General features: G+C 33.9%; 1 protein-coding gene across 1 annotated transcript; it reads left to right on the top strand.

Annotated features, from left to right (window-relative positions):
* The first annotated feature begins 1608 nt into the window (after positions 1-1608).
* Positions 1609-2158, top strand: LOC131145846 (monooxygenase 2-like). The gene has a single exon (XM_058095026.1). The coding sequence runs from the start codon at positions 1628-1630 to the stop codon at positions 2156-2158; it is 531 nt and encodes a 176-aa protein (XP_057951009.1). The 5' UTR covers positions 1609-1627.
* The last annotated feature ends 19161 nt before the right edge of the window (positions 2159-21319 follow it).

Here is a 21319-nt window from a genome sequence, read left to right as displayed (position 1 = left end):
GTGGGTGAATTTTAAGTCAACAAAATTAATTAAATAGGTGTGCATTTATCGTACAAGGATTCATGTTAAGGAGCCATTTAGTTGTGAAAATATATTTTGGTTTTTTTAGTTTTATTAAGAAATCTAGATATTTCAACTTATATTTTAGTTTTTTAAGATTCATATTAAAAAGTTAGAAAATAAAGAATTTATTTAGTTATGTAAAATAGTTTTTTTTTTAAATTAAAATAATTACAAAAACTAATAATTTTTTAATTTCCCAAAAAATAGATAATGCAGTGTTTGGACGTATGGATTTGATTTCTATGGATTGCAAAAAAAAAAAAAAATACTATAATTTTATATTGCACTTGATCTAAATCAACGCAAATTCATATTTAAAATCCTAATTTCATATTCCTAGAATAAGAAGTAAACGACATAGAAAGCATTAAAAACATGTAGTGCAATATTCCTATGTAAATTAAAACAATTAAAAAACAAGGTGACATTTTGGTAATCATTTAAAAAATTAAAAATGAAAAATAAAATTATTTCTAGCAGTCATAATGCCAAAAATGTTTATATATTATTATTTACTGATATTAATGTTGTAAAAGTGAAAAATGACGTAACTTTTTGATGATTTTTTGGGATTTTTTTTTTTTTAAAAAAAATTAACATGAATAAACTATTTTCTAGTGCGCTAAAGGTTTTCCTCTTTGTAAACTTTTTTAAAATGAGAAAAAAAAGAAGAAAGTGTGAAATGAAAAAAATATATATTCTTTCCAAAAGTAACTGTATACATTTTTTTTATTATTTATTTTTTCATATTAATATTGCAAAATTTTTAAAAAAGAATATTAATTTTTTTTATGATGCTTTTAAAAAAAATTAAATATACAAAGAAAATTTATTTTCTAGGGCCCTATAGATTTTCCTTCTCTCTAAAATTTTAAGAAGAAGAAGAAGCACTATAATGCTATGAGATTCAAGAGAAAAACTTTCATTCCGGAGTCCGGAGTCCTCAGACAATTACTATGTTTTTCCCTTCCTTGAATGAAACTTTTTTTTTTTTTAAAGAAAAAGTTTCCTAATGAATTGCAAGCCCTTCATTTTTTAGTGTTGAAAACGAATGAAAATATAACTTTTATTCACACTAGAAAAATTATTTACACGATGCTTTATATACATGTTACAATAACAGATTTGTACAACTGAAGAATGTAAGTTACAACGGAAATATGCTGTTGTTAAAACTGAAAACTAAAGAATTGAAAATGTTGTTGCTGCTGTAACCGATATGCTGCTGTGTAACAGATTGCAGAACTAACTGAAAACTGCTAAGACTGCTAATACGCCCCCTCAAGATGGTGATGGGGAACAAGGATTCAACACACCGAGCCTATGAAAAACATTAGAATCTAAAGCCTTTGTGAAAATATCTGCTAATTGATTTATTAGTGATTAGGAGCCTATGAATTTGAACACATAAAATACAAATTTTATGCACTCCAAGCACAACTTCAAACATTTCAGAAAAAAAAATTCAAAAGAACATTTTACATCTTAAGAAAATCAATTAGATATATTTACAGAACCTCTGATTGCAGAGACAGAAGACGACATGGAAGATAATCCAGCAAAGATGAAGCAGTTCGTGCTGAGCAAGCTCGGCAAACTCTCTCAACAATTCCAGAGCGTTGTGGAAAGAACCAAGCTCGTCAACATCTCCTGCGCGCCGCTGAAGCTCCGGTGGCCCTGGGATCTTCTCCGGGGAGAGATCTGCAGAGGCAACGTATGCGTCGCCGGCGACGCCCTGCACCCGATGACGCCGGACATTGGCCAGGGCGGCTGCTCCGCCTGGGAAGACGGCGTCGTTCTGGCGAGGTGCCTCGGCGAAACCTTCCTGGCGAAAACACAAAACGGCGACGAATGGGGAAGGATCGAAAAGGCGGTGGAGACGTATGGAAAGGAGAGGAGGTGGAGGAGTATTGGGCTGATAGCGACGGCATACGCGGTGGGGATGGTGCAGCAGAGCGACGGGAAGGTGATGAGCTTTTGTTGCCGGGAATTTTGGCCGGATCTCTTCTCAAGATGGCTGATTTCGACTGCGGGAAGCTTAATTGATTCATCAAGTGGGACTGATTTATTTGTTGATTTGATGTGCAACAAATGAGGAGTGCTGTGCGAATTGGAAATTTGGAATCATAAGTTAAATCTGAATTGGAAGAACAACATACAATTGTTTGCTTTTTTGGTATTTTTTTCCCTAAATATAAAATTTAAATGTCAGAGGCCCCCAAAAAAAAATACAGCCAAAGAGAAGGAACATAAAATTTGCTTACATATTATTCATATTTTATCATATGCGCTCACTTACAATTTAAAATATGCGATCACTTACAATTAAAAATATGAAAACAATGACATGTTATTTGAGTTACATGTTATTCATTGAATTGCCAAGAACAAGAATCTTCATTTGAAAAGATTCTTTCTTTTGCCCTTCCAAGCAAAACTCTTTTGCCTTGAAATGCTTCAAAATGAGAGAACCATCCACCATTGAAATGAAAAATTTCAATACCGCGTCGAAACTCATTCTACTTTTATCGTTCAAGTACAAAAGAAACGATATGGAAACTATAAACGTAAGTGAGTTTATATAGAGTCGGGGGAGGGTAAAGTTTTAGATCTTGTAGTATTCTAATATTTTTACCATTATTACATTTTATGTTTAGATTTTTCCTTATTTGTTGTCATTAAAGATACAACAAATCTTTCTTTTTTAGGCCCTTGTAATGACATGAGAATTTTAATGTATATTTTCTTTTCTTTTCTTAGATAATTATTTCAATTATCGTCAAGTTTAATAACATTAGTTAGGTGCTATCATTACATTGAAATTATTAAATTTTTTAATTGAATTTCTATAGTAAGAAATGTGTTTGTCAAGAAAGACACCTAAATTAAATGCCCATCACAAATTTTAAGACTCATCTATAATTGTGATTATAATCATATTCATAATATGTTAGATGAAATAAGTGTTCTGTTTAAACATTTCCAAAAAAATTACCTTTAAAAATCTTTTATGATATCATGAAATATGTAATTTATTTATCAAAGAAATTTCGAACAGTTTAGGAAAGTGTGACTAAAAAGAAATTAATTTTACAATTTTGAAACTATATATTTTCTAGAAAATGATGAAAATATATTTCCTAACTTTTCTAAATATTTGAAAATTTGAAAAAGATAGTGATATTTTTGTAACAATTTGAAAAACTGGAAATGAAAATAAAATTGTTCACACATCTAATTAGTGCCCAAAAATTTTTTTATTGTTGTTTATTTATTTGCATAAATAATTCAAAAAAAAAGAAGCTATTTTTGTAATTTTTTAGAAACTAAAATAAAAAATAAAACCTGTTGTCTAAAAACAACAATAGCAACAACAACACCAAATCAAATTTTAACCCAACTTGGTGAGTTAATCATTTTACACCAATTTAAACGTGTAAGGTTAATTTTCTCTGCAAATTCATGACAATAAACGGACCCTAATTAGCCCTTTTAAAAGTTTTTAAAAAAGAATACATGATTAATATTAGCACATTCATTTCATCACAAACATTGTCAACCACAAGCATTTTTTGGGGTAATTTAAAGAAGAATTTCATTAAACAAATTAAGTTGAAATGCATAGGAAAAACACAACAATTCTAAAATATTTAAGTGATACCTAAAATACTTAAAATACTTATTGGAATGCCCATTTTGGTAAGCTTTTCATTAACATTTTACCGTTTTGTTTTTCCATGGTTTCTATAGTTGCCTCCTTTATTATTAGCGCAATGGTAACTATCATGCTACCATTACACTTCCAAAAAATTGAATGGAAAATGGGACATCCCAAGATTAATCTTTGTAATTGAATATATATATACCTTCTATATTAGATATTATCAAAAATGAAAGTTTGTTACCCCCAGGGATGTGGTTCAGGTGGTAGTGTGGGCTGCGGGAGTGCCTCTCATAAGGTCAGGTGTTCAAACCCTCCTGGTCTCATGTCCGCCCTTGAACTCCTGAATTTACCCTCTCTTTAGAGTTGTGGGGTCAACTTCAAGGGGCGCAGGATTAGTCACGTGGACCGTAAAACGGACACGTGGATACCCGGTGCGTAATCCAAAAAAAAAAAAAAAAGTTTGTTTCAATATGACAAAAAATTAGAAAAAATTAAATATTAATAATGTGTAACATCAAAATTTTGTTTATAAATTTGTTATATTTTTCATTTTTGTTCTCATTTTTCTTGATAACCAAACATAAAAATGAGAATTCCTTGATATTTTTTCCCCTTTTCCTAATATTTTCTGAGTTCCAAATGGGACCTTAGAGTTAGCTAAATTAATCTGCTCATAAATTTTTGTTTTAAAAAAAATAATGAGTAAAATCATAAAACTACTAAAATTTCCTTTTACAATTCAATTCATCAATTTTAATTTAATTTGATAGAAAAAAATACCAAGTATCCAAATACAGTCAGTTAACTTATTATACTGTGATTCCATTTTTATTTACTTGTTAACTATTTATTAATAGCCACTTTCCCATTATATGACAAGTTTAACTTAGATAATTTCAGAAAAATTAATTAGTATGCAAATAATATCTTTTGAATTCAAAATATCTGCCAATAGGTTTGTGACCAGGAGGCAAAGAAGTAATTAAACAGGTTTTGTTTTCCTCAAGTGCATGTATTTCAACATTCATAGCATCACGTCATTCAGGAATTTTGACAGCTTGATGATAATATTTAGGCTTAGATTGAATAAGGACATTTAAAACAAAAGAACAATAACCTAAAGAAAGATAATTATATGATAAAACATAAGATAAAGAATGTGGATTACCTGAGGACTGGTGAAGAGAGCTGTGAGGAGGAGAAGGGACTGAGTTAAAATTTTCGGCCAGAGAACAATGATAGTCACGATGATAAGAAGGTGGTTGTCATGGTCGTCTTGAATGTCGTAGAGGGACTAAAATGGGGCTAGATATAGTGGTGGATGGGAGTAAAGTGTTAGATGAAGATGGAATGTTTGATGAAAAATTAGAAACATCAAGTGCAATATATGTTGGATGAGTGGGCAGAACACTATTAGGAATCAATGGTTTTGTGAGAAAATCATATGGTAAAGAATCAAAAGGAAAAATATGTTCATGAAAATTGACATCCCGAGAAACAAAAATTTGATGAGTTTGTAAATCAAATAATTTGTAACCTTTGATGACAAAAGGATAACCAATAAAAATACAACGGCGAGAACGAGCATCAAATTTATGACAATTAAAAGGAAGAGTAGAAGCAAAACAAAGTGCACCAATAACTCTCATGTGAGAATATGAAGGTGGCTTGCCAAATAGAATTTCATATGGAGTTTTATTTGATAAAAGGGGAGTAGGTGTGCGATTTATGATATATCCTGCAACTAAAACACAATCAGACCATAAAACTAATGGTAAATGTGCTTGAAAACGAATTGCTCTTGCAACATTGAGGAGATGTTGATGTTTTCTTTCCACAACTGAGTTTTGTTGAGGAGTAGCAACACAAGATTTTTTATGAATGATGCCATTTAAATGATAAAATTCAGACATATTGAATTCGGGACCATTATCAGTTCATATAATTTTAACAATGGCCTAAAACAGATTGTTGATTAAAGCAAAGAAAGAATGAAGTAGCATGCAAGTTTCTGATTTGCACTTCATGAGATAAATCCATGTACATCTAGAATAATCATCAACAATAGACAGGAAAAAAATGAAAACCTTGTAAAAAAGGAATTGCAAAAGGACCCCAAATATTTGCATGAATCAACTGAAAAATAAAAGTTGATATAGATTTACTATGTTGAAATGGTAATCTATGTTGTTTTGCAAGAGGACAAACATTAGAATATTGATGATTATTTAAAGGAGAAAATGAAATATAATTGCTCAACATATGTAAATGATTATGAGAGAGATGTCCTAGTCGTTGATGCCAAAGATCAAACGACTGGTGTACATTGTTTGAAAAATAAGAATTAACAACAAATGTAGCAAAATGACTTCCAGTTGAGAAAGGAAGCAGATAATAGAGACCATTAAGCAATCGGCCTAGTCCAATCGTCCTCCACAGTCGCAAGTCCTGAATATAGCAGAAAGAGGAGGAGAAAATTAGACAAAAAGATGAGGTTGATGATAATTTGCTAGCAAAAATAAGATTAAAATTGAAAGAAGGGATGCAAAGAACATCATGTAAAATTAAAGATGATGATAAAGTAACAGTTCCTATATAAGTTACAGACACACGAGTACTATTTGGTAGATTAACAAAAGATTGAACCGAAGAAGTGATGGTAGTTAAGATACAAATATCACTAACTGTATGGTCAGTTGTACCTGTTTCAATGATCCAAGAAGTAGGGGAAGATAAAGAATAAGAGCAATTGAAAGATATATATGTCATACACATTGAAGCTAAGGAAGAACTACCAGTAGGAACAGATGATGCAACCAAAGCTGAGGATGATGCAGATGAAGGTTGAAGAAGAGCTAACAATTGATTGCATTGTTCTTGAGTAAAAGGCAAAACTAGAACCTCTAAAATGGCTTGATTTGCATAAGGGAGGCCTCTTTTTGATTTAGTAAATTTAAAACCTGGTGGGAAACCATGAATTTTGTAACATTTGTGAACAGTACGGCTTGAAATTCTACAATGAGAACATATAGGCTTGTCTTTCTTGAAAGATTTTGAATTAATGGATGATGGTGAAGCAGTTGTAGCCATGGTAGCAGAATCAAAAATTGGAGCAGAAGCTGCTATAAGCTGATGTTGACCTTCATCTTGAAGAAGAAGAGAAAATACTTTGTTAATGGTAGGAAGAGGCTCCATCATTAATAATTGTCCTCTTATAGCTGAAAATGAATCATTTAATCCCATAAGAAATTGAATGGTGTAGTCAAATTGTTCACAATCAAATATTTTCTAAAGTGCTCCACAAGAACATGATGGTGAGCAAGAACAAAGAGGAGCTGGACGGTATGTTGTTACTGTTGTGTAACAAATTGCAGAACTAATTGAAAACTACTAAGACTACTAATATTTAGTAAAGAAAATTTTAATTAATTTCAAATAATTAAAAAATTATCGACTCATAGAAATTGTTTCCTAAAAAATTAATTTAAAAAACGTAGTCATTTTATTTAAAACAAAAATATGACAAGCCCTTCTTTCTTTAATAAATAAAATATTAATTAATTCTAAAATTTATAAATAAATATAGTACAAAACTGTAAAGGTATAAGGACGCTCTAAAATATCAATTCTTATTTCTAGAATTAATAAATTTTTAAAATTTAAAGCTAAATATTTATTGGATATAATTTCAGAGGCTTGAATTCTATTAGTCAATTATTATAAAATTGTGCTTTAAAAAATAATAAAAATTGAAGTATTTTATTCCCTTATTTAGCCCTCTCTTCCTCCCTCCCATATGTATCTCTCAATCTCATTCTTCCTCTTTTAATTCACCAAAAAAATCACTCTCTCCTTCATTCTCTCTCACAAAAAAACTTCAACATATCTCTCTCTACCACTCAATCTCTTTTCATCTCTGAGTTCTCTCTCTGCTCCTTGCGTTAAGTCTCACCTAAAATATTATATAATCGCTAATAAATTTGTCTCTCTTCCTCTAAGTTTTTCACCTTAGTGGGCTCTCTTTTTGGTGTGGCACCCTCCCACTTGTGCCCCTCTCTCAACCTACCTCTTGTAGTTTTATTTGGGCCTCAATTAAAGCTATAACAATTTTTTGGTGCTGAAACTGAGTATAGAAAAATCTAAAATTAAATAAAAATTTTATTTTTGTTTGTTGTATTTTCTTACTCTCTAATTTATTGGAATATTAGTATTAGTTTTTATTCTAAAAAAATTTTCATCTTTTCATTCGTTTACTTTGGTCTATAGAATATTGATATTTCATTTAATTTGTATATTATCTTCTATGATATATTTTGAACATTCCTTCCCCTTTCTCTTTCTAGGGTATGGGATTTCCCTTTCCTAAGCAGTCAAAAATTATGTCCAAGGATATGCCAAGAAAAATATAAATTCTTGTGCAGAGTTGGAATTCTTTGTAGGAGTGAATACTCCCTTACCATCTCTTTATTATCTCTAAGAAATTTAAAATTTTTTATATTTGCACTATTAAAATTTTTTGGTTATTCTATGTTGTCTTCTACAATTTTTTCACCAAATTTTCATCACCCTTTTCTGTTTTAGTTCATTTTTACAGCATATTTTTCTTAGCTGGATGCAATTTAAGTATATTTTTATTTTTTAATTATGTATGTCCATTTTACATGACATGTAATTTAATTGTGAAATAAGAGTTTTAATTATACATTTACTTAATAGCATAATTATACATTTACTCAATGCAATTTTTTAAATAGTATAACACAATTCCAATGTTTTGTTTGCAAAATTCTACATCAACTCAATAGCATATTTTCTAGATGTTCATTTTTTGGATTTATATTTATTTTAATTTGGGTAAAAGTTCGTATTTCTTCTCCAAAGATAGAAATGGATGTAAATATAACATAGAAGGTATTGTAATATGTGACTCATATACTGAGTATAATGCATGTACAAAAAGAAAATATGGTGAAAAAACAAGATGCTAGGGGCAACCGTCGACGATTTCAGAGTAACCGTCAACGATTTGGCCCAAACAATCGACGAATTATGGCACAGTTTGGCCTAAATTCAAAGATTTACATTTTGCGTGAAACTATCGATGGTATGGCACAAATTGTCAACGGTTTGGCTTGGGAACCCAGCACAGATTTTAGAATTTTGAATAAGGGGATGTTAAGTTGGTTGAGGTTTGGAGGGAAAACCTTTGGGAACTCTATTATATGTCATTTGTGATGTATTTGCAATGATGTTCATGCCTTTGACACAAGATCGTAAGTGAGAAATATTGTCGATTGCTCTCGTGGATGTAAGCATTGTCGAACCACATGATTCCTTTGTATCTTTTGTTATCGCTTTCATATAATTTGTGTGGTTGTGTGGTTCTATATTTTACAATTTGAATGCTGCATTTGTTTTGTCGCGACGTTCTCGGTGCGAACTGGAAAAGGTGTGTTAAAGATGGTTTTAAAATGATATTTTTGTGGAAAACATGATGTAATGGAGTCACCATTAACCTTTTGGAGTGTGGTTAGAACACTTGATTAATACCTAGAATCGGTCTGCGTTACTAGAGTCAGGTTCGGGAGTTCGGTTACGCAAGGAAAAGGTATCAGCACCCCCTACATGCCCATTCTACGAACGGTACCAAATTAATTAAAAATTATCTCACAAATTAAATTTAATAAGTCTTTGAAATTACTACCTTTCAAATATTGTGAAGAAATGCGCAAAATAAATACTATATAAGTATTCCCTCGAAATCGGGGCATATCGTACTCAAAAAAAGCTCATGCCTCCCTCTAAAATCAATAGGAAATAAAAATTGAGAAAATAGTTTGAAAAATACACTCTCGAGATTTTTAAAATTTTTATAGAATTTTCTAAGTATGAAAAATAATATTCGGGAAGGTTTGGAACTTCATTTGAGATGAAAAAAGTGTCAAAAAGGATCTTCAACCTCAAAAACATTTTTTTGATTTCTCTCTAATTTTTTGTGATTTTCCCTATTTTTCCTTAATTTTGAAATAACAAAAAGTCAATTAAAGAAAAATAGTGAAAATCATAGTCAAAAATATTTTTAGAATTTTCTCATGAACATTCGAAATTTTTGTGATTTTTCTGAGTGCAAAAACAATATTTGGTTGCGAAAATATTGTTTTGTGAATTTTTTTTGGTATTTTCCTTTATGTTTATGATTTTGAACACTTTTTTTCTAAATTTAAAATCATGTTTTCAAAATAAGTAAGAAAAATGATCAAAAGTATTTTATTTTTCTGAATATTTTTTTTTTTGGAATTTTTTTTGTGATTTTTCTAGAATTTTTATGATTTTTTGTGTATTTTTGTGAATTTTTTGAATCATTAAAATAATTAAATAATAATACAAGTTGAACCGGTTCAGTAGTGGTTAAAAGGACCCAACTAGTTCAGGGAGAAAACCGGTCAACGAGGAAGGGTCAGCCTGTTTAAGGTTCGGTCAAGACCACTGTCCACATGTTGCCACATGTCGCACTGCAAGTGGAGAGTCAATTGTGGGTGAAGATGGATAAGGTGGCAACATCCTAGGCATCCATTGATCAGTGAGGATTAGACGATGCAAAGGAGGACACACACTCCTTTGCATATGTGGAGAGCAGATGGTCCACGTATCGATGATCATGGGTGAGATATGGCCAAGATTGACCATGTGGCTTCATCATGGCCACTGACATGAGGGGGATCTGATGGCTACGAAGAAAGCACGTATGCCTCTATGTGTGTTGGCAATAGGTGGCCCACATGTCACTTGGTGTGTGGAGGAGCAAAGTCTAAAGAGTTGCCTAGCCTAGGGCAATCTTGGTCATTGCTGGAAGCAAAGATCTGACAATAAGGACTTGCGCATGAACGAATTAGTGACATGGCTTCATCTGATGCGCTGAGAGAAAACACGCATCTAACGGTCCCTAGGAGGCCACGTGGTCTCTTGATTTAATGGGCAATGACAGGCTACGTGTTAGAATCCTGTTGTCTAGGGGCGTACGATACTTAAAATGATTTTTTTTTTTTTGTTTTCTCCATTCACTCTTCCTCTCAAAACGCTCTCTCTCTCTCTCCCCCCCCCCCCCCTTTTTCTCCTTTCCTTTGCTATTCTCTCCGTTCTTCTTTGCAACTCAGAAACCGTAAGGTTTTTGTGATTTTTCTTCAAGCTCTTCTCTTTCTCTCTGATTTCTGGACTTCAAATCCTTTTGATCTCTTGCTCACCTCTCTACTCTCACTCGCAACCCTTCTTTTCCTCCATCTCTACTTTCTTCCCTTCCCTGGAACACTTGCAACCTACAACCCTAAGTATGAAACCTCAGGGTTATGTTCATTTTCCTCTATGTCTAGCCTTAGATCTATTGGTCTTTATGATTCTTCTTCTTTCTCAACCCTAAGTTCTTTGTGAAACCACTAAAAAGCTAAGTGTTTTCTTTTCGATTTCTTTCTCATCATCTAGAATCTCCCTCCATCTTTTCCTACTCTCTGTTAAACCAATGATGTGACTAATCTGTCCTTAACAGGGCGAGTGCTTGAACATTCGAGAATGCTCGAAGAGACAAAGTTCAAGTGTAGGACAGGAGAAAGAACTCGACGGAAAACCACTTTTAGAAACTAAGTATTCTTTATTTTTTTTATTTTATTATTATTTTTTTTCTTTTTTTTTTTTTATGTGTGATGTGTGCGGATTTGTTTGTGTTGCTATGGCTATTGTGATGATTTGGGTCTCAAATCTAGATTTCTTTGGTTGGGGTTCAGTTGCAGGTCTATTAGGGTTTCTTGTAATGACCCGAAGAATAATGGTATTGAAATAAAGAGAGAGGAAAATGGAAATTGTAAAAAGAGAGCAGCAGCAGACTTTGTCAACGATGTTGCACTTTGGGCTCATCGACGAGGGTGTGCTTCGTCTATGAGAAGATACCGAGAGGCTATTTTTTTTTAGCTCTGAATTTCGTTGACGAGGAATAGTTTTCGTCAACGAATTGCCTTCTTGACCTCGTTGACAAGGTGATGTGGCTCGTCGACGAAGGCCAGTGTATAAGTATGCTAAAACCAGATTTTTCAACAGAAATTACACGAGAAACTCTTTCTCTCTCTAGGTTTTCATCCCTCCCTCCTTCTCTCTAGGATTTCGGGCTGATATTTTGCCAGTTCGATGATCTGAAGCCACAACGTCACTCATGGGGAAGCTCTCTGCATATCTGTCGGAATGGATCGTCGGTGAAGCTACTTTGGAATTCGACCCTGATTTAAGGTAAGGCTTTTTATTCAAAATTTGGTCTTCCCATAGTTATAGGAAATGTTATTCATGGGAAAATGCTAAAGTTTAGTTTTTGGAGTTGTCGTTTCAAGGTGTTGATCAGGAAACCTTGTGGGGGTAGGACCAGTGAATTTTAAGGGGGTTTCTTTTCAATAATCAGGTAAGGGAATAAACTAAAGTAGTCATTTTCTATGAAAATTATTATTATTTATTAGCAAATTAATTTTCAGGAAGCATGTATTATATATATGAGTAGATTGGTAAAAACGCATGTTTGGGAAAATACTGCTATTATATTGAAATGTATGTATTAGAATGAAACGCCAGAAAATATGATTTTAGAATGGAATGTATAGTTTTATTCAGCATTGTGTGACATGAATATTATTTTACGTGAAAAGTATATATTATGGCAATTTTACAAATTAAGCATGTTTTCAGAGATTATGGAATAATGCAGTATAGTATGGTTTCAAAAAACATGATAAGCAAATTATTTATTCATATTGATATATATGAAATATTCGGCGTAAGGCCATGATTGATAGCCGGTGCAAGTTCGTGTAATATTTATGATTTTAACGCAAGGCTGCAAATATGAAAGAAATCGGTGCAAGGTCGTATGTATTTATGTTGTTACAGAAAATGCTATCAATCTTTTTACATTAAAATCATGTATTATATGTTATCAAAACTTAGATGTTAGTTCAATTCAGTTTACCGTAGCTATACAGATCAGATTATTATGTTCAGACTTGTGCTAACCGCCCCTGCTAGTAGAGGGGGTGGGAGATGGATAGTCGATATGGCTTTTAATGTAGAGTTGTAGACGTCCACCTAACAGTCTGAACCAGGGTGTGGCAGACCCATCGTACTTACAAACATTTTTGACTCAACAGTGGTCAGCCAACCATTGTCGGGTCCCACCTTCAAGCTGCACAACCCATCATAAGGGATAATATAGGACATCAGCTAGCTATTCATCCTAGGTAAATATTAGTATTATCAATTATATCACACATTTTATGTACAATATGATTTATTAGTAATTATGAAGGTATATGCTTATTCAGTTATGTTAAGATGAATGTTTTCTAGTATATGAAATGTATTGTATATGTATGATAGCACCAAATATTCATGTTGCCACACAGTTGTGTTTAGTTTATTTTTCCTTACTAAGAGGTGTCTCACCCCCAGCATTAAATAATTTTCAGGAAACCTAGAAAGACGAGCCGATCGAGGCCACCGTTGAGATAGTGTGATACTACCTTGCTTGGAGGGTAAGTTTCTAGGAACAGAAAATTTATGTTGTGGGTTCCTAGATATGCAAATATTTTTGTATTTTTTGGAGATTGTATATAAACACAATATTTTGGAATGTAGCTGACTCTGGTAATATGTATTTTGTGGTATGGAAAATGTGATTTATATTTACTACTGCTTAGGTTTCTGCTGTGAATGTCAGATGTGTCCTTACTGCCGATGGGTTCGGGTTGACCTTATTACTAAATGTGTTTTATTATATGATAAGATAAGTAGGTCGTTACATTTATGGTCAGTAGAGTTAGGTTGCATACTGGCGACGAGTTGACTTGTCTTCAACTCAGTGGGTTAGGGTGAGGGTTAACTCACATGAGTCAACCCGGGATAAGCTGTGGACTCAGGTAAGCCCGAGTGGGCTGAGACACGTGTCAACTTGACACATGTTGGGTAAGGGTGTGAAGATTTCAACAAATGGCTTGGGGTTAATGTTTTCAAATAGGCCACAGTTAAAACATTTTATGGGCTCCAAGGTTAAAACATTTTTTTACGGGCTCGGGTTAAAACATTTCAAAGGCTTCAATTAAAACATTTCATGGGCTTGGGTGTTTTTTGTAAAATGGGTTGTGGGTTGGATTTTTAAAGATGCCGGCCCAAGGGAACTTTTAAAAGCACCAGCCTAGAGTTAAAATTTTAAAATAGGCTGGTTGGATTTTAAAGTGGGTCGGGGTTAAAATTTGAAAAACTTTAGGCCTGAGGTTCAAAATTAAAACAGGGGTGGGGGGGGGGGGGTTGGTTTTAAATAGGCTTGGGGTTAAACCTTTTAAAAATGGGTTGGCCTGGGTTAATTTTCAACATGGGCTTGAGTTGGATTTTTAAATGGCCCACCCTAGGTTAATTTTTAAAACAAAGTGGGCCGAGTTAATTTTGAAAAACTAGTTGGGCTTTGGTCAGTGTTTTCCAAATGGGCTAAGGTCTGTTTTAAAACACAGGGGGGGGGGGGGGCTTGGGTTTAGTTTAAATGGGCTTGGGGTAAAAATGTTTTCAAGGGGCTTTGGATTAAAAGACTTTTGGGCCTAGGGTTTATTTTAACAATGGGCTTGGGGTGTTTTCTTTTCTAAATTCAGGTATAGGTCTTCTGGAATTGAACCGGGCCTGGGATCTTGGAATAGGTATGAACCCTAATTCAGGTTCGGGTCAAGGGGCCTAATTTGGATTGGGGATTCAGGGCTCTGGTTTGGGTTTGAATTAGGATCAAAGGATCCGAACCTCAGTTTGAGAAATTGGTTTTAGGGGATTTAGAAGATAAATAGGCTTAGGGATGCTCTATGTTTAGGTTCCAACAGGAACCTAAAGTTTGAATAAGGATTCCTGCATCTACATTTGCACACACACAATATAGCATATTTACATTTTTTGAATTAGAAAAAGGGGAGAGAGACTTACCTGCAGCTTCTCACTCCTCTAGTGTTCCTCTTCTTCCTTTTGTATCTATCTGTGCTTATATGGTCTAGTATTTTGGATGTAATGTGTGCTATAGATGTTCTGCTTCTATTCCTCTCTGCTTTTTATACTGCAGAGTTTCTATGCTCTCTTTCTAATTTCTCCAATTCTCGACGGAGATTCTGCAGAGCTTCCTTCCTTCCAATTTCTACAGAGCGCTCACTCTGAGGCTCTACCTTCTTTCTCTCTGATTTCTCTCTTAATTTATGCAAGGATTTTCTAACTCTCAATTTTTTCTCAATTCCATAGAGTTTCTCTTATCCTTTTCTTATTTTTCTCTCAATTCCTATAGGATTTCTCCGATGCTTTGCTTCTTGCAATCTCACTATGGTTTTGTTTTTCCATAGAGTTTTTCTATGCTTTTCCTGTATCTAGCTATAGTTTTTCAGGGCTTGATTTGGTGCCAAATTTTCCCCTCTAACCAATTTCCCTTTCTTATTCCCTGCGTTGGTAGGGAATATTACTTTTTAACCAACTCCATTCTCTCTGCACATGTGAATTTATGTTGATTGCATTTTCTTTTTAATTTGTGAATTTTTAGCTAACCAACTTATTCCCACATTCTCTTGTGTGCAGGTAACTTGAGGAACACCTTTAATTTGGCCAAGTGGCAGCCCAAGAGTGGAGGGTTGCATTTTTGTATTTTACATTTTCTTTTTCTTTTTTTGTAATTTTTGTGTATATGTATGTACCCTCATACCCTCATTCCCTGCAACTATTCTTTGTACTCTTTCTACTATCTGCCTATGTTTTTTTCCTTGTATGTATGTCATGTTAATTTTTTGTATGCACATCACTCTGTATTCTACACTGCATGTGTGTACCCAACATTGTAATTGGTCACGTGTCCCCCTCCCCTTTCAATAAAATGTGACATCCTTTTTCTAATTTTGACCACAATCTCAGAGTTGACCCATTTTCCTAACGATCAATAAAACATGACCTTAACACCCTAAACAAATAACCGGTTTTAAAATTAAAAGACCCAATTGAAAGATTTAATCCCAAAAATTTGAAAAACTCAATTTAAAAATTCTTGGACTCAATAAAAAGGATTTTGAAGTTTTAAGGAATCCAACTAAAAATCTTATTTCACCAAACCGAGCATAATGAGAGAGGTTAAAAGAACTTAGTTCAAAATAGAAATTAGAAAGACTCGAGATTACTGAAAATTGAAATTAAACTCCGTCAGGATGGTCAGGATTTATTTTTTATTTTTTATTATTTTTTAAAAAAACAAAATTGATTTTGAAATTAAAAGGGCTTAATTAAAAATGACCAACACTTGGACTTGACTTAAATTACATGGGTTGTTTCAATCCTTTAAAAAGAGATTAATTTTGCAACTAAAAAAACCTTTATAAAAATGTAGCTTAAAACTATAGTGAAAAGGACCCAACACTTTTCCCAGAATACCGGGACTCATCCTAAAAACTATTTTGAAATGACTAGGACTCTAAACGAGACTCAATCTTTGAAAAGGACCCAATGGAACACAACTAGGGCATCCAATGAATAGTATGTGGACTTTAAAGTCAGTTTTATTACATCAGGTCTCCTTAGGTAGTGGCATGGTTAAAATTGGGGTGTCGACATGTTTGATTCGATATTTCGCTGTGCAATTCAATTTTCACAACAATTTGGTATTAGAACATTGTTGTAATGACCTCTGAACTTTGTCTGCAAAATTTGACGTTGTCAAGTTTGATGGAACCAAAAATTTTGATTTATGGCATAGAATAATGAAAGATCTGTTAGTGCAGCAAGTTATGGTAAAGGCCTTACATGAAGTTCAACCGGAAGGCATGGATGAGGCAAATTGGGGGGAATTGGAAACAATGGTTGTGGCTACTATCCGATTATGTTTGGCTAATGATGTGTTGTATCATGTCATGGAAGAGAATTCTCTTGCGACTATTTGGCAAAAGATTGAAAGCCATTATAAGTAAATTTTTTCTTAAGCAAAAGTTATATTGGCTTAAGGTGGTGGAAGGTTAGGATTTGAACCAACACATCAATGCATTCAATCAAATCATAATTAATTTAATGCGGGTTGATGTGAAATTCAAGGAAGATAACAAGGCATTGATGCTACTGAATTTCCTACTAGCATCTCATACATATGAGAACTTGATTACAAACCTAACATGGGGTAAAAAAACCCTGAATTTGGAAGAGGTAACAAGCACATTTCTGGACTTTTTATAAAAGAAATAAGATTAGCGATGAAATTTCACATGGTGAAGGGCTTGTGATGAAAGATAACCATGAATGTGGGAGAGGAAAATTCAAGAATGGATCGAATTAAAATAATTCTTGATCGCAATCCAAGAAGAAGAAGGAAATCTTGTGTTTTAAGTGCGGTAAAAGGGGGCACATAAAATCGGAGTGTCCAAAATGAAAGAAAGGGAATGTTGAAAAGTACGAAGGTACTTCAAAATCAGTGAAGTTCAGTAGAACATGAAGTGAGTCGGGTGTCGATCTCAGGGACTTTAGTGCAACGGTACACCAATTTTAATATAGTTAACTACACTTGAACAAGAATGAAAAGATGGAATTTTGGTTTGTTTACTAAACTACGAAAGCAATTAAAATGAATGAAAATACTTTATGGAAAGTCAATTCCCTAGTTATGAATCCACCCTAATCTTTATTGAGCTATAACTAGGTTTGGTCAATTATTCCATAATAGGCTGTCAAATATAAGTCATTCACTCGAGTGGCATAGGGTAGCAAGGTTCACACTGATGTGTTCCTAAAATACACTATTTTAGGCCCCCATTTACCTATGTTTTGTTCTTATTTATCATGTATTTACCCTTTTTTATCATAGTTCGGAGTTATGCATGATTTGTTCATGTTTTAGGAAAATCAAGTTAAAATCGAGGAGTTAAGCAATACAAAAAGCGAAAGGAGTAATTGGGAAGCACATGACTCAACCAGATGCTTAACCAAGCCCTAAAAGCCTCAGTTCATCAAAGCAAACAAGACCTTGTTCGACCATGTGGTGTGACCAACAAGCACAGGGGGCGACTAGGTCACAGAAGAGAGACTCCAAGGTTCATACTGAAATTGAGATGTTGTAAGGTTCAACCAATAGCTCGACCAGAAGACCCTAAGGTGTGACCAGGTTGGCTGAACTAGGACTAACTGAAGCTGAGATCCCAAGAGTCTTGACCATCAGCGCGACCATGAAGACCTATAGGCGCGACCAAGTCAAGAAAGCCTGAAGACTGAACCCCAAAATTCCTGAGAGCCTCGACTAAGGCGTGACCAGGGGAAAACATGGGTGGACTTGGTCAACAGATGGGAGCCCAACAATCTTCTTCGCGAGATTTTTTGCAAAACTTTCCTAATTTGAATTTGAATGCTTGTAAACCCTTTCGGGTATAAAATCGAGCTTCGACTATGTGATTAGGGTTCCCCTTTGGCACCTTTTTGGTTAGTGACAGACCTAAAGGGTCTTTGGGTGCCACTTAGAGTAGATTTACTAATTTCCTTTCAATTTCTTGTACTGGTTCGTGCTAGATTCTTCGAAAGCCTATGACAACCTTTGAGTTCTGGGTGCTGCCGTGTAGATTAGCTAGTTCTTGGTTGTATTTCCAATCGCTAGTGATAGGTCTTCGAGCTGCAATTGAAGCCATTTTTCAATACATGTTCTTTTACTCTGCTTTGATTTAAACACATGCACTTTGAATACCTTGTCTTTAATTTCCATGAACTTTTACTTCTCTAATTGTGATGAAACCCTAGGGGATAGGATAACATAGCTAGGGATTCAGTTACTTATACGTAATAGGCTACGGTTCATGTATGGGTGTTCTTGTGATCGATGGATAGGGTATACCTTGGTTCCCGATCGTGTTCTGAAAAATTGGTGCACCTTCACTACCCTATGCCACTCGCATGGTTCATTTAACTATTTAGCCTAGTACGGATAACTGATCAGACATAGCTATTACAAATGATGACTCAAGCTGGGTTCATGATTTGAGATTTTCTTTGTAGGAGTAGTGTTAATATAATCTACATTCTTTCATAGTTGATAGAAAACAAATTCAAAATCTCATCTTTTACCTTTTACACAAAGCATAGTAAATTAGGCTAGAAGTGGTGAATAGATGCATTGGGGTCCCTAAGGATCGACACCCGACTTACTTATTGTTCTACTAAACTTGGGGTTAGTTAGGTTATAAAGTTTATCTCTAGTAGTTAAGGACCCAAGCTTTGGTGAGCCTACTAAATTTTGGTGCCATTGTCGGGGACTCAATTACGGTAGCAAGCCAATTTCTAGTTTAGAGTACTACTTGTTTTGTTTTTCTTTGCTTTCTTTTGTTTTTAAATTTTTGTTTGATACTTTGAAGTCTAGATTTTGTGTTGCATGCGTATATGTTGGGTTTACGCTCTTTGGATACTGAGTGAGTGCGTATAGACCTTGAGATTGAGAGATCACATAGGTCAATTAGGAAGTCTACCTCTAGTCCCGAGTTAGCCAAGTCTTCTAAACCCAAAGTCAAAGATGAACGTCAATCGGTTCCCACCTTTCATAACCTGGAACCTCAGGTTCCCCTTCAATCTATGGTGGAGGAGCAACCTATTTGGCCTCTTAGAGACTACTTCACACCCAATGCATACACCTCGTTGTCTTGCATCCGGTTTCCAGAGCTCGAGGCGATATAATTTGAAATTAAGACTTCTATCATCTCGATGCTTCCCAATTTCATTGGGAATTTGACTGAAAATCCATACAAACATCTAGATAAGTTTCTTAAAATCTGTTTCACGATCCGTATACCTCACTTTGGTGATGATGCCCTCCAATTAAGGCTTATTGACTCTCTAAGTCCAATCCTGTTTTGATAATGACAAATCATTTGGTATTTGATCTGTGCAACTAAGTTTGTGAACATGATCATAATTTAGAATGCATGAATGGTAAGCATGATATGGAAGCCACGAGGAACCTAAAGTACTTATCACTTGGCTCAGTGCATGGAACTGGAAGAGTAAAAGGATGAAGAAGCATGCTTCAAGTTCAAGATCTTCAATGGGAATGGGTATTTAGACTTGAATATATTTACACATTTCATATGATATAATTTGAAGCTCAAATATAACCTAGACTGACCTTAGGACTCATGCATTTCATGAAAAATTCATTTACATTAGTTTTAGGTTGAATGAATTTTTAGAGGCAAATTTTAAAGGCCTCGTCAACGAACCTCATGACCTCGTCAACGAACACATGAAGGCCACTCGGCGATGAACAATTGGTTTCATCGACAAAAAAATACCGAGAGCCCAAAAAGTTTAGACAACTCTCTCATCGATGAACTCACGTTCCCATCGACGAACAAGTGTTGAACACTCGTCGACAAAAATATCCTCTCGTCGACAAATGTCATGGCGCTAAATGCTGTCTTAGCACGGACACAGAAGAAATTATTTAACTCTAAATGATCCAAAGGGCAAGATTTGATCAACTACCAAGAATGCTTATGAACCTAATATCTAAACCCCAAAGCATAGCTATTTGCCAACATTTTGAGAGCATTGAACATATTGCTGAACTTGTGCCTGCACTCAAAAAGCAATCACATCCAGTTTTGGAAATTTGTTACATTGATCAAAAGGCATTCACACACATATTTTGCAATCATTGTTGGTATTGAGGTTTGAGTATTTTGAGCATTCAAATCTTTTTTTTTTTTTCCCATATTCATTACATTTAATATATTTCTTAGGAGCAAAACTCATAATCTGTGTATTTTATACTCACTGATTAAATAAAATACTTGAGAAAAGTTTTTCTAAAACTAAAATCTTTAAGATATTTAAAACTATATTTTCATTTAAAGATTTGATATTTGGTTACTAATAAAACTATCTGATTGCAAATTCTAAGAGCTTCTAAATACATATTCTTAAGGAATATCTTTTAAATAATATTGTTTAAATCTTTGCAATATTCAAAGTTATATTTTTTTTCAAAGATTTAATCTTACAAATTATTTGATAGCAGGAACATAGACCTGCATACTATTCAAGATTTTTTTTAAAAGGATCTTATTTTATATTCTTGCATAAAGTACTCTAAAATCAAACCCTAAGTTCTCCAAAGTATTTATTTATAAAAATTATTTTTTGGAGATATTGATTAAAGGTTTGAGTTATGAAGCATCTCATTCTTCATATAAAGATCATATCTTTACTTACATGTTGAGCTTCATGTTTTATCATATGATTATGTGATAGGAATTCTTTGGCACTCACTAGTTTGGTTAGAAGCATTTTAAGTTTTGCAGAAATTGTATTCATTATATTGTATTCACGGTCCGGATTGTGAACTAGGGTTGAGGAGGAAGCTACGCCTCTTGTAAGCAACGTACTGTAAAGGAAAGCTCCATCCCAGTGAAAGGAGTAGGGATTAGTGGAATTCTTGAGTGGGTTGCTCAAGGTGAGGACGTAGGTTGGGTTGGCTGAATCTCGAAAAAATCATGTTTGCATCTCTCTTACCCTTAACTCCTTTTTAACTTCCACGTAACATTT

Source organism: Malania oleifera, chromosome 13 (assembly GCF_029873635.1).
Source record: "Malania oleifera isolate guangnan ecotype guangnan chromosome 13, ASM2987363v1, whole genome shotgun sequence".
NCBI lineage: Eukaryota > Viridiplantae > Streptophyta > Magnoliopsida > Santalales > Ximeniaceae > Malania > Malania oleifera.
Note: the sequence above shows the minus strand (reverse complement) of the source record. Positions and strands in the feature narration are given on the sequence as shown.

What these genes read in the sequence shown, in the direction of transcription:
- LOC131145846 (XM_058095026.1), top strand. Translation starts at nt 1,628, where the DNA reads ATGAAGCAGTTCGTGCTGAGCAAGCTCGGCAAACTCTCTCAACAATTC.